General features: G+C 37.1%; 1 protein-coding gene and 1 long non-coding RNA gene across 7 annotated transcripts in view; one reads left to right on the top strand and one right to left on the bottom strand.

Moving 5' to 3' along the window:
• The first annotated feature begins 6 nt into the window (after positions 1-6).
• LOC115339934 lies at positions 7-1,386 on the top strand. The gene is made up of 2 exons (XR_003922872.2): positions 7-829; positions 1,288-1,386. It is a non-coding gene; the product is annotated as an uncharacterized LOC115339934 (long non-coding RNA).
• STARD3NL (STARD3 N-terminal like) overlaps positions 780-13,775 on the bottom strand; it is a 31,976-nt gene continuing 18,980 nt past the window's right edge. For 2 of the 6 annotated variants that reach the window (XM_030010574.1, XM_030010575.2), the window contains exons 4-9: positions 13,020-13,097; positions 10,925-11,002; positions 9,150-9,203; positions 8,930-9,047; positions 6,229-6,327; positions 3,149-3,219 (exon numbers count right to left, since the gene is read on the bottom strand). In XM_030010574.1, the coding sequence (XP_029866434.1) occupies positions 3,167-3,219; positions 6,229-6,327; positions 8,930-9,047; positions 9,150-9,203; positions 10,925-11,002; positions 13,020-13,097 (480 nt within the window). In that variant the 3' untranslated portion in view covers positions 3,149-3,166. Of the gene's footprint in view, positions 2,345-3,148; positions 3,220-6,228; positions 6,328-8,929; positions 9,048-9,149; positions 9,204-10,924; positions 11,003-13,019; positions 13,098-13,775 lie in introns of those variants that run through there. The other 4 variants (XM_030010576.2, XM_030010577.2, XM_030010578.2 and 1 more) reach the window with 4 other exon arrangements.

Below are 13,775 nucleotides of genomic sequence, written 5' to 3'. Positions count from 1 at the left end.
CACTATTAAGCAATATGCTAATAGAATACAGCTTCTGCTGAAGAAAACTAATTGGGTTAAGTAATTGTGAAAGAGGATAGAGCTTAACTTAAAGTACTCATGTTTCAATTAACTCGGCTTGCTTCTTGAAAGCAATATAGATAAAACAAAAGGAGGTCTAAGAATGACTGTTGTGTGACAGTACCTGCAATGGGAATGTAAATGCAAAGCACTTAAAATCAGCTGTTACTGCAGAGCTAGTCCTGTAATAGTTCAGAGCCCTTGCTGGAATAAGGCAAATCCCCTCCCTTTTAATCAAGGAGTCTGAAAATGGAAACAGGAATCTTCTGGGAGATAGCAAATAGGCATGCACATGGTGTTCATCTCAAAGAGCTGCAGCTGACACTACAGGCTTCAGTGTGAAAGGAAGCCATTAGTCTTGCTCAGGCAGGAAAAAAAATGCTGGAGGTTTAATTTGACCCTTAACCTTCCCTGAGACAATCACAAACTTGAATTGTCACAAAGAAGCCCTTGGTGCCATGCTGCAGCTTCAGTGGGGTGGTTTAGAGGAAGTGAACTACAAGCAGGTGTGCTCTCCACCATATGCCCAGTGAGGTTTTAGCAGATGTTTTGCACATGTGAATGCTCTCAAAACCCCCAAAGTAGTCTTTATCTTCAGAATAGGCACTGTAAGAACAACTAATCAAGACCCTGATGGTTTCTTCTGAACAAATAGACAAAGTGAATGCAAAGAGTCAGTGGCACAGACAAGGATCAGTGATCACTGAACTACAACTGTCTCCAATTTAATGAACAATTTAATGAACAATTAAATAATAATAATTTACAGGTAGGTTTGAGAGGAGTGAACAAAATTTCAGATTGAGTGTTTTAACTCCTTTCTATACCATAACTGATGCCTTTTAGATTTCCAGGAGATAGAACCTCTCACAGCAGCAACTAGAACTGTTTGTGGATGTGCCAAAGGCAAGCTACCTTGCTGGCAAACTTTCCTTGGCAAACTACCCATGTATGCAAATGGGGCATCTCATTTAACTCTATATACAGAGAACCTGAACCATGCACCACTGGAGAAAAACATGCTGGTTTAGGAGAGGCTTGCAAAATCTTTACCTTACATTTGCCATGTTTATGTTTGGTATAACAAAACAAACTTTTGGTTTGTGCTTTTAGTAGAAAAATCCTGTAAACTGAAAGAGTCACTACTGCTTCAAGGAAAAGCTGTGTTTGGAACAGATAAGACCACAGCCCATCCTCTCTTCTAACCGCTATGCTTCTGTTCCACAGCAATGGAAATATCACAAAGCAATATAGTCCATCTGTATGAAGAATACGTTGGTACTTAATATTTGCTGTGCAGATTGCTAATAAAACCTAATGGCCATATAAGGAAAGCAACAACACTTATATTCCTCTTTAGGTAAGAATTAGTGCATTACCTAAAACTTTTTTGATCAAGTATCAGTTAACACTTAATATCTGTATCTGAAAATACATATCTTATACTTACACACCTAAATTGAACGATTGACTACCTTCCTTTCACTCCTGGGGTAATACCAGCGTTTGCAAATGCTCGCTTACTCCAGTTTCCTCCTTGAACCTGAAGAACATCCACCACCAGTACAGGAGTGGGAACTAAGTTCTTTCAAAAAGCTCCTAGCATCCTTTTGATATCGCATATGCAACACAGAAATGATGTTCCAATACCGCTAACACTGCATCCCTGCAGGCAGCCAAACAACCCTGTAACACATCCTGCACAAATGCTGTGCAAACTGGAATCCTTACCCCACAAGAAATAAAGGAGTGGTATGTGCAGATTTCCAGTCAGTAAAGCAACAAAGTATCATAATGCATTACCCTTGTTTTAAGGTTTTTATTTTAGAAAGTGAACATATCCATTAAAAAAGAAAATGCATGGAGTTAAAAAAAAGTAAACATTAAACTAATGACAAATTTGCAATAACATAAAATAATTTTACCTAGTGAGTCCCAACAATCATTAAATATACTTCCACCATAGAGAAGTTTTACTTCATTATATTACCAGTCTCTTGATTAGGTACACAAGACAACACTTCCCAGTAATTACCTAGTCATTAGAAGATCAACTTCAGGAATCACTGAATAATAAAATACATCGTGGACAAATATTTTCATACCACCTGGGAGGCAACTTAATATACATATGTCAACAAGGTACTTTGTGAGGTATTACAGTACATGGGAACCATTCCCTTTGCTTTCTAATGAATAAATTCTCCTGTCAGCAGCTCCACCAGCAAGTCAGCCACAGCCAGTTTTCAAACCCCAACAACTTCCCTCAGAGATTTCTTTCTGTAACAGATTACACAAGTCAGGATGAATGAAGATGCAAGTCGAGAAAACAGGTAGTGAAAGCAGGGAGGCTGAAAAAAAGTCATCCAAAGTTTTCAAATCAGAAGCTTCAGCTTCTCAAGAACATTTAATACCTCCCTTAGCTTGAGCTTTGCCACGTGTGGTGAAGTGAAAGCATGGAGCAAGATAATTCCAAAAGTACATGAAGTAATTTCCAAAATAAGGAAATCATCTCTCATATTTAACCAAAGTACACTACAAAAAGTTTAAGACGCAGGTGCTCCAGTGTGACCCATTTCTGGTATTAAGCAGACTGAGGAGGGGAAATAGCAAAGTAGTTTTGCCCATGCAATCTTCAAGATGAGTATATTCATCCTAGACCTAAATTAAAAGCAAATCTCTTCCTAGCACTCTTGCATTGCCATCTCGAAAGAAATCTGTTCTCACTTCCAAAAAAAAAAAAAAAAAGGAGCTTTTACTCATCTGTTCCACCGTTTTCCCTTCCAAGACAGCCAACAAATAAATGCTAGGGGTGTTCCATCCCAAGCCTGCAGCCTTTTACACTACACTCCAGAACAGCTCTCAGACCCCTGGGCCCCAGGTAATGAGAACTCAGCAGCAGAGGACCCCAATTAGAGGCTCTCAAGAGCCTGGCAGGACTTCCTGCTTGAAGGTTGCTGAGACAGACAGACTGGGTTCAAAGACAGTGAACTCCTAAGAGTTAGCCCACCGTTCCAATTATTTGGGAAGGAACTGAGAAGAAAAAGATATTTTTGGGACTATTCGGGTTTGATGCAAAGGAACATACCTGCTTTTTCCATATTTGCTACACAACTGGTTTTTCACTGTCTTGTTTTTCTTCAGAGTCTTCATCAGATCCTGAAAAGGAAGACAAGAATGCTATTAGATCAGTTGAGAGAAAAGGGAAAGAAAAAGGCAAAGAAGCAATCCATCACTAGTAATGGCTTATCAAAAGGCAATTCAAAGCAACTATTTTCCATAAAAATATTTACTTTTAATTTTAGATTTCTTATCTTTTCAGATGTTTTGTATTGAAGGGTTTTTGTTAACAGTTATCAAACCCAAACCCCAGCACTGGGATCATTCTTGAAACACCTACCCTGTCAACAGATTCAGTTAGCAAGTGCTTCAAGTTTTCACACTACCACACTCAGACAATCAACTCCACATTTGCTGACTGAAAAGCAGATTTTCCCAATTGCTACATCCTGCCCTTTGGAAGACAACTTCAGAAGACACTTTAAAAGCAGCCAGAAATACTGCTTTACAGATTAATAATTTCTGTATCTAGTGTTCTGGCAAGAGATTGTCTCACTCTAAGCCAGAAACCAAACAGCTCCCTCTGCCTCTCCCTGCCCAGTTCTCTTCTCCTTGGTCTGTCCGCTGCCTGTTCTCAGCTCTCTGCTGTGACAAAGCCCTGGATGGCCCCGAAAAGAAAGCTTAGCTGGTCACAGGGCTACGTGCCCAGAGACAGCTCCTGCTGGAAGCACTGCTTTGCAGGAAGGTGGCTTGATGGATCAGTTGTTTCAGGGAGAGCAAGAAGATACCAAGCAAGCAGGGTGAGCAGCGCTGACTCACACGCAATTCTGGAGATCCAATCCAAGCTGCAGATGTCTCTGCCCACATCAGAGGTGGCAGTCAGTCCTTGCAGCAGTCAGCCCTTGTCAGGGATGACTGAGAAAATAAATTATTTTCACCATACTGGTCTTGGGCAGTTTAAATGAGGCTCCCACAGCGGGGGGTGGGGGGGAAGTTGAGTAAAGAACTGTCTTTGATAAAATGCCTGGGAGACTTACTTGGGCTTTTGCCATCAATTTAAAGCTGAACTATGAACCCACATTCCCTCCCATAAAGAAATAAAAAAAGAAAGACAAAGGTGTTAAGCGTTTTGGCAGAACTACTCTGAAGTCCTTTCCTTTCTTGGAATAGCGTACCTGCCTTTCATTTTGAAGCTCAAATTGTATAGAAACTGTAGAAATTTACTCTTTCGAGGCTGATTTTCCACTTGCTACCTCCGGAATGATTACTTGGCAACCAAGTCTAACGTTGAAGATGAAGGGTCAACCCATATAAAGAAGTGGATGGAAAAGGGTATGGCCCTGCATATGCACATCTTCAAGGAAGACAAAAAGATAAATATGCTGAAATTTCCAACAGAGCCTGTTTTAAATGTCACCTCCTGACAGCAAAGATTTGTTTTTAGACATTTTGCCATATCAGCAGAGGGGTTTATTCCCCTCTGCATGATCATGGGGAACAGTTTATCTCTAAATATTTTTCCAATCAATATGTAAGGCAATTGTCCAAAAATTGCTCTTTTAGAACAATCCATAGTTTGTCTTATCTGAAAGAAACACAGAATTTTGAAAAAAATATTTTTAATTGTGAGCTATTTTTACTGTACATCACCTCGCAGTTTCAGAATAATTTGTGACTATCAGTGTGTGTGTTTAGTTCAAATATATTAATTTGACTGCTTCTTTTGCTTCTCATATCCATAAAGGGTGCTTAAACAAATTTACTTGGCAGTTAGGGCAGACTAGGGAAAAGGCACATGAGCTGTTACTGAAATCCAGGTGACAAGCATCCGTTCAATAAGCTGAAAGCAATGGCACAGTCATATACCTGTAGTCACCACACACACCCTGAAGCATGATAGCTCACTGCACATGCAACAGTGACCCAGCCAAACTGCCAAGGACAATGTGTTAGCTCCACTTACACTTCCTCTCACACTGTATATTCTGTTGCCAAAAAAATCCCAGGCTGAATCCAGTGTAATACTTCCAACCATTATTCCTCAAGATAGACTCACCGCTTTAAGTAAAATACATTTTAATTTTGAATCATTATACTCGACATTGTCTTAATGCTTTGTCATCCCTAGATGGAGCTCTAAGTCATTTATTATGCCAAGACACTCAGCAACCATAGAGACAGCCATTAAACTGAAAAATATCACCAACGTGTACAACTTTATAATGCAAGACAGGCAAATGTATCTGTAGCAATTAGCAGATATTAATATTTTAAATATATTGCATAATACAGCACAGCTTTACAGAAGAGATCTACATTTTAGGGTAAAAATGCTGACATAGGATTTGGGGGTTCAAACTGCGTCCTCGAATAACTCAAATCCACTCAACCCATACAGAAATGACTCATTTCCTTGAAATGCCTGCAAACACATTCTTAAATCTTGCAGTATTTATTTACTCAGCTCATACCTCAACTAGAACAAAGCACACGATATGCAGAGCTAAGATGTCATTAACACTTTCCCTCAGTTTAATATACCCACACAGCTAGACTTTTTATACAGAGAGGACTTTTTGTTATGAGAAAGGAAAAGAGCCTATGACTAACATTTCAGTTTGCTTTAGAGCAGTTTCAGGTTCACTGCCTATCCCAAGATACTGTAAAGCTCCAAGTTTAGGCTGGATTAATTAGTGCATTGCTGCATAAACACTCTTGCTAGCAGATAAGAGATCACAGGATCATAGAATATCTCAAGTTATAAGGGATCCATAAGGATCGATCATCGATGGCAGAAGCAAACAGTAACTGCCTCCTTTCAGTTGCAGTACCATTTTCTTTCAGACTTACCTTGATTTTAACACCTTTGGGGCATGTCAGAAGCCGCACTAACTACATGTATTGTAATTCATCTGATAGGTAGTAACTAAACTGAATTACTGAATAAAAAAAGAATCTTTCATTTTAGGATTGTAAAGTACACTTTTCATTTAAAAAATTAAAATATAATTTTTCCCTTCACCCTTCCTCCGCCTCACCCTCTGAAGGAGGTGAAATATGCATTTTAATGTCAATATGAAAAATCATTTACTACACGAACGTAACTACCTGCTACAGATTCAGGAGGAGAGTAGAACTGCCCATCAGAGAGGACTCCTGGGTGAAGAAGAGCTGCTCGTTCAGAAGCATCCTGTGCTATCAAAAATCCTAAAAGGAAGCAAAACAAAAAAACAAATCCTCAATGCTATCACATAACCTCTTAAAGATCAAGTATTGATGAAGAACCTTAAAAATTGATGTATTATATTAGCATTCCTAACAAGTTACTTCTACAAATAAATATGTCAGGAAAAAAGCAAACTGTTAATTTAACATTTATGTCTTCTATATAACTTCAGGCAGCTAAGGAGACACACTCTAGCAAAACAGAGGTACTGTACACATGAATTAAGGAATCCTTTCTTCTACTATGTGCAAGTGCATGATTAGGATGCCGTATGTAAATTCATCAACATTCACTGGCTAACTAAAACTCTGAAATATATTTTTAATGATCAGTGAGCTGTCATGCCTAACAAAATAAATTATCTTCTCACTTTGCCACTATAAGACTCCTCATTAATGGCTTGCTTTCACCTATCTGTCTCAACATACCTAGCTACTCCAACCTTCAACTCCTTTTGGCTCGATTTCATCTAAAATCAGGAAGATTATTTGGAAATGACATGGGGCTATTCCGGTGTGTTTAACAGAGGACAAAAAAACCAAAAGGGGTTGGGAGAGTAGCTAATTCATCTCATCCTTACTGCCGTCAACAGGTCTTCTGATAATAACAGGGCAAAGATGGCATTTTAGGTCAACAAGGCTATTGAACTTCCATCCTTTACTCTCTGCTACATGAAGACTGATTAGAAAAAAAAAAAAGAAAACCTTGATGTTTTACTGAACCAGAAGAGCTACTTGAGGTAGCCAGCAGTTATTAAAAAAAAAAAAATCTCTTTCCAACTCAAACTATTATTTCTACATACCAATTTATCTTATTAACCAGTTCAAAGTCTCCAAAGATGACATCTATTTTACTTTTATTTCCACTCTGTCCAAAAGAGGAAGGTCAGTCTCCATACTTAACAATGAGTCACAAGATACTAGAAGACAGATACTGGTTGGATTTTAGCTTTAAATCCTGCTCACAGAAGGAAACTTTTAGAGCTGGAAATCTTCAGTGGAAAGACAGTTTTGCCCTTTTTTCTTCTTCTTCTTTTTTTTTTTTTTAAGTTACAGACAAAACATCTCCAAATTATGAGCACTGTTGCATTAGGCAGAAAATCGCTGTGGTGGGGTTTTTTTGCTGTTGTTTGGTTGGGTTTTTTTAAAACAAAACAGTAAGATGGAAAAAAGTCAGCTTCCACTCCCACTAGAGATATGACAGAAAAATACCTGGTCAAAAAGCAAAAACTATTAAACTCTGTTTTCATTATCTGCCTCAGATTTAAAAGCAATAAGGCACTATATAAGTACCACCACACAACAAAATCCAAATGTGCCTATCATTTATCTAACTTAATTGCTTAAAATCAGCACTTTTCAGTGAAACCCCATCTTTTTTTAAAAATATGCAGAGTTCAACTAAAAAGCATATATTTCTAATACCATCTATTTCAAGCTCAGCAGGAATGAAGAAAAAGAAAGTGTCATTGAATCCCACAGGGATTTAACAATAATATCTCAAATTTATGAACATGATCATCAAGTACTTACATGTGTATGTATAAAATACTTTCTTTGTCTATGAATATTCAGTATAAAAAAAATGCAAAAGTCTCTGAAATGGTTAGATTTCTTATCTATTGAGATAAAAGTGTGATGCAGCTGTATTTCCTCACCCCATCAAAAGAGAAAAAAAATTTACCCTAAGTTTCCCTTTCTCTAGGCAAAATCCAGTGTACTCATTTAACCAACTTCTTTCTTGGAGTGGTAGAAAGGAAGAGGGTAGGGATCAAAGTAAAAGATTGCATTTCAGAGCACTAAAAAAAAAAAAAAAAATGGAGGTATCCATGCCTGCGTAAAGTTTTTGTTCTTACCTAAGAGGAAAACATGCCCTTCCAGCAGAGTTTCAGATTGTATTTCAGGTAATGATGCACAAACAGGTTTGCTGTATAATTACTCTCCTGCTGTTGAAACTAACAAAACATCGGTAGCAGAAATCTATGCTTTCTTTTCCTCACCACTCAAGCAATATTCTCTTTCAACTAAGTCAATGGGTTTCCTCCATTTAGTTGAATACACCAAGCGTCAGATGACCTGCTGCCTCATCTTGAAGAGTCTGAAATTCATACTTGCTCTGGTCTCATTCTGTCTGTGCATGAAGCAGACTCTCCACAACACTTCCTTGCTTTCCCTTTTCCACCTCAAAAGAAGAGCTAGTGCCACTGAGTTAGTTATTGTGTCTAATCTTCCTAAAAGAGGAACCAGACACTTATTCTATGTATTAGCCAGAAAATAAAATTTTGCAAGCCCAAGTCAGTTAAATTTTTGTCTTAAGAATACAAAATTATATACGTTCCTAAGTGCTTGACAGATTGCTGCTCTGGCTCTTGTAACTTTTAACTTTGCCTCCCTAAATTAATTAAAACCCTACTTCTTTGAAGGCATATGTTCTTTTCCAGAAAAAGAAAAATTATGCCATATGATTTAATTTTTCCCACAGCTCTTCAAATTCTGAGAAGCTGAAAGAAGCATTCTTCTGCCAGATAACATGGGATCAAACGTTGCCAACTGCAGTGATTGAGGGGAAATATCAAAAGCTTACTGTTTTCTTCTTCAGCTTCTTGCGGTAACACTTTAAAGTCCAAAAACCAAGTTTCAATCCAGGCAAGTATGAAGGATATGATGGGCAGCACGTAGCCAAAAGCACCTTGTGAGAACAGCTTGAAGGAAACAAAAACACACAACATTACAGAAATTACCCTGAAGAATCTTGCTTTCAAGAAAACAACAAAGTAAAACAAACATTTGATTAGAATATATACCTTTGAAATAATTACTTTTGCTAATAAAAAGGCACTGGTCACTGCTGTTGTAAACTGAAAGAGACAGGGTAAGAACAGTTAAAACTAATAAATGGATTTACTTTCTCACTTCTGCCATTATCTATCAGTTGCAACTTCAAATATTTACCAACAGCAAAGTCATAGATTAATAAAACATAACAAGTATGACAACAATTAACTTGAAAGTGTTATGAAAATAACCTCCTTAATAAAGATAACTTTTAATAAGGACATCTCCAAATGTTGATTTCCACACAGCAGATAAGCAGTTTAGATGCTACACAGATGCTAAGTTATATAAATTGTGATTTTACTGTACAATGAAGATGCAGTATTTTATTCACCAAGTCCTTTAAAAAAAATATTCTTTCTATGTATTTGGAAAGAAGCAAACAGCAATTGCTCCTAATGTTTTTCACTACCATCCAAATCAGAAGATCCATTTCAAATAACAAAACATTGTTGCAGGAGTAAATTTGAGTTAATATTCTAATTCACATACTGATATTGTGAAAAACGAATCACTACGAAGACTTGATACTCCCTGAGATATTTAAAAAATGACAGGCTGAATAAAATGTCTAAAAAACCAAAAAAAGCAGTGGACAAGTACTGTTCACTTAAGCAAGGCTTCTAACTCTATTAGTACATTTGGGTCCAGCAATTCTTTAAATAATAGCAGAACCTAACTAGCTTCTGGTAAGCACAGGTAGGATTCTAAGATTAATGGCTTCTGCAAAACCTTCAGTGAAGCTTTATATATCTAATTGCTGACTACCGTGATGGGTTCACTCTCACCACCTCAGAAACAACTGCATCAAGTTGGAGGATGTCATTGAAAGAGATACTCTAAAGCTACACAACTAAGAACAAGGGATTTTGAGAGGCGTGCACTTAAAAATAAACACAATCAGAGCAGCAGTTACTATTACATGTTTGTGCCATGCTAGTAACACAATTTCAAAGAAACCATGGCATGTAATCTCAGACTACTAAACAAACTGCATGCTATTCACTTGAAGAAAGTTACACATAAATACGTTCTACATGCACCTACCACAGTGTAAGGGAAAAAAAGTCTAAGATTTACAATGCAGTAAGCCAGCAATATGCCTACTGTTTTACAATCTACAGTACTGACTGCTGAAAGTATGAATTTGTCATCAAGTTTTGCATTATTTCTCATCCACACTGTACAGCTGCATTAAAGATATTTGCTCCAATCCAGTGTGATTGCCTGCAGTTCTCAAGAACGTCCTTTCTAAGAATGGATACATACTCAATATTTTGTATTGGAGCATGAAGCAATACAGGTGCTTGTGCTCACTGGGTGGCACCTAGAACTCTAAAAAGCTAAGAATGTGGGAGTTAATGGACAACTGGATCTCCGATACAATAACGCCAATTCTTCTTTTTGAATACAGTTCACTATTTCAAATGCAAATATATTTCAAACATTAATTAACAAGTCAGAGGTAACAAGCAGTTACAACTAGCCATCCATACTGGATTCAAAATAAGTCTTCAATTTGTATTAACATGATGCCTAATAAGGACCACACCCACTGTGCTATTAAATTCTTGTCTTTAGGCTGAAAATCTTCCAGAACAGAAGTTTTAATCTGTTACTGTACAGTGAATTTTTATATATAGCATCAAGATGATTCTTAACATACAAGCGTTAAGAGACATCTAAAATTTTGTCTGTTTGATCCATTCTAGTTAAAACTCCATTATGCTTGGCCACTACTCACAGCTATTGCCCACCAATGGCGCAGTCTGCACATTGCATATGCAAGTATTAACACCTTAAATCGAAAGACTGCCAGTAGCTATAGAGAAAGGAAAAAAATATTTGTTGGTTAATTCAGAACACAGAAGAACCACAAGATTCTCAGCTCACTGAAAATACTAACTGCTTACAAAACAACTTAAAACAGGACAATCTAAGTTCTGTTATTGAGAAACAAATTTGAATGTGTGCTTATAAAACAGAAATAGAACATAATTTCCCATTTGTAAAGCAAATGGCACCATTCACATGCCTATATAGGCTCAAATATGCAAGCATGTGCAATTCCACAAATAAGTTAGAAACATAGGAAAGCTACACAAAGTATGTCCACGATCATTTTACCTGACTGGAATCTAAGCAGTTAAATCTAGATGCAGTTAATCCAGCAAACACCTTGAGCATCACTGTGCATCTCACTGATCTTAGTGGTATGGTACTGCACAAGAACATCATTAAAAACTGTAAAGACTTCACAAATGCATTCAGAAAATGGGAAAAACTTTTAAAAACAATTTTCTGCTTACTAATTTTTTAGTATTTATTGAAATATTAATGTTACAACAATCAATTATTCTTTATGGAGATGTCTGCAATAGCGAGCTGTTCCAAATACTCTGCAGTAAAGAAAGGTAAGTTATGGTATTTCTAGGCCAGAAAATTAAATCAATAGCAGACAGACAAGATTTCTGAATCAGGGACCCTAACCCTCAATTTCCCTATTTATTCTTTGATATTAGATTGCCTCCAACTTGTTTTAAAAGATGAGTTCAGAATCTAAAAGCTGTGAAACAAATGCTTAAAATGAAGAGAAATCAAGGACAGACATGGCCAGAGGTATAATGAACCCATTTAATCTTATGCAAATATATATGTTTCAGTGATGTGTAGCAAAAACACAAGAAATCCTGTATAAGCCCACAAATCATTTTGCAGAATTCAACGACCTAGACCCTTCCCAAGGAATAAAAGTCTATTATTTTGCATTACTTGTTTTTAACCCTTGGTTCAACTACAAGGCAAAATAATTTCCAGAGCATCAACACTGACAGATAACTTTTTTTGCTTTCTGCAGTAACGTGTATCATGGAGAATGTGCCAGCAAAATAATGAGAAAGAAAGGGAAAAGTAGCATAGTTTGCTAGCTTATGACATTTTTCTATCTAGTACCAGTACCTCATTCCATTTGACACAGCAAATGGTCCAATGCAGAAGCAAGGATGGGTTTTTACATCAGTTTGAATGAGAGATTCTGGATATAGTCATCAATATAAAATGACTGATACCAAACCAACTCATCTCGGCCAGGGAAACAAGATCTGGTAGAATTAATGATCTTGCAAAAACACGGGGCTCTTTAGAAGAACTGTAAAGAAACAGCTTTTACTTGAGATCAGTAACTTTGTCCATGCAGTGCAAAATGCATTGCAACTACAGAGCTACAGCGTTGCTGAAACACAGAGAAATTTCCTAATGCAGTAGAGCGCCTCCCATGTGCCTAAGGTGCTTATACATAGTAAAGGAGAATCATACTTCATGTCATCTGTTTTTAATACAATGTTAAAAAACCCTGTTTTGAGTTGAAACACAGACATCTGAAAAAACCTGACCTATACAGGCCAACCTTGGAACAAGTCTCTCCTCACTGCAACTCACTTATTTCTGTGGAAGGACAAAAACGTCTGTTTAAACAAAATGATTTTACAGCTGAAGGCCTATTGGTCTTGTTCTCTTAATGAATTATCTTTATGTTACATCAGTCTCACATTCTCAACTGAGGTTTTCATCTGCTTTTCCGTGCCCCAAAAAGTAGAGGATGCAATTTAAATGTGCCTGACCATCTCTATCCACAGACTCCATGAGCCTGCTGCCAAAGCAGAACTGGGCAACCCTTAGAAGGGTGAAATTTGGCCCAAGTCCTTCCAGTTTCAATTATCAAGAAAAGATCAACCCTTTCACAGGACTCAAACTAGGAAACATCTGTGGAAGGAGAAACGTGGGAAAACTATATGTTTGCTGCTTTTTTTCTTTCTTTTTTTTTTTTAAAGAACACTTACAAATATATCAAAATATGAAGAAGAGTAGTCATATTGTAGGACTTCTTTCTCTAAGGTAGTCTCAATGCCTCCTTTTACCTACAAAGAAACAACACCACACACAGCTTTAGAACAGAAGTTACTGAAGCCAAAATACACACAAATCTGAAAGGTGAAATTAATAGTTCCCCACTGATGCACAAAAAGATCGTTAAACTAAGTACAGAGGACATATATGCTAAGAATGTCAATTTCAAGATTAGTGTCCTTGCTTGTTTTTCATGATTATATACAAATTTCAAAGTGGAAATTTAGGATTATCACCTGGCCTATGCAAGCTACATTTCAGACTGTCCCAAAATAAAAGTGAACAAGTTGTTGAAGAAAGAAGAAATGATTAAATGTAAGGTCTGTTACACAAATTCACAGAGCATTTTATGTCTCATAAGGAGGATCAAAACAGCTGATCAAAAAACCACCCAGAAACTAGCTCTAGTTAGTCACATGTTAGCGTATAGGAAACAAAACAGTAACTGAATTAATACTCCAAATCTTTTTCTTATCAGCACACATGCTATTTAAAAGAGCTGAGCAAAAGAAGCCATGGCAAAAAACACATAAGCTGCAACTATTAGACCATTCTCCCACAAATAACTAATATCCAAATTTACTTCTTTCATTTGCTCGAGAGGATTCAAAATTACATCTTCCTTAGTCACTGTGTTTCTTTCCAGTGGAAAGATTTGTTACTTTCCTGTCCAATCTGGGTTAGTAAGA

Source organism: Aquila chrysaetos, chromosome 3 (genome assembly GCF_900496995.4).
Source record: "Aquila chrysaetos chrysaetos chromosome 3, bAquChr1.4, whole genome shotgun sequence".
NCBI classification, from domain to species: domain Eukaryota; kingdom Metazoa; phylum Chordata; class Aves; order Accipitriformes; family Accipitridae; genus Aquila; species Aquila chrysaetos.
Note: the sequence above shows the minus strand (reverse complement) of the source record. Positions and strands in the feature narration are given on the sequence as shown.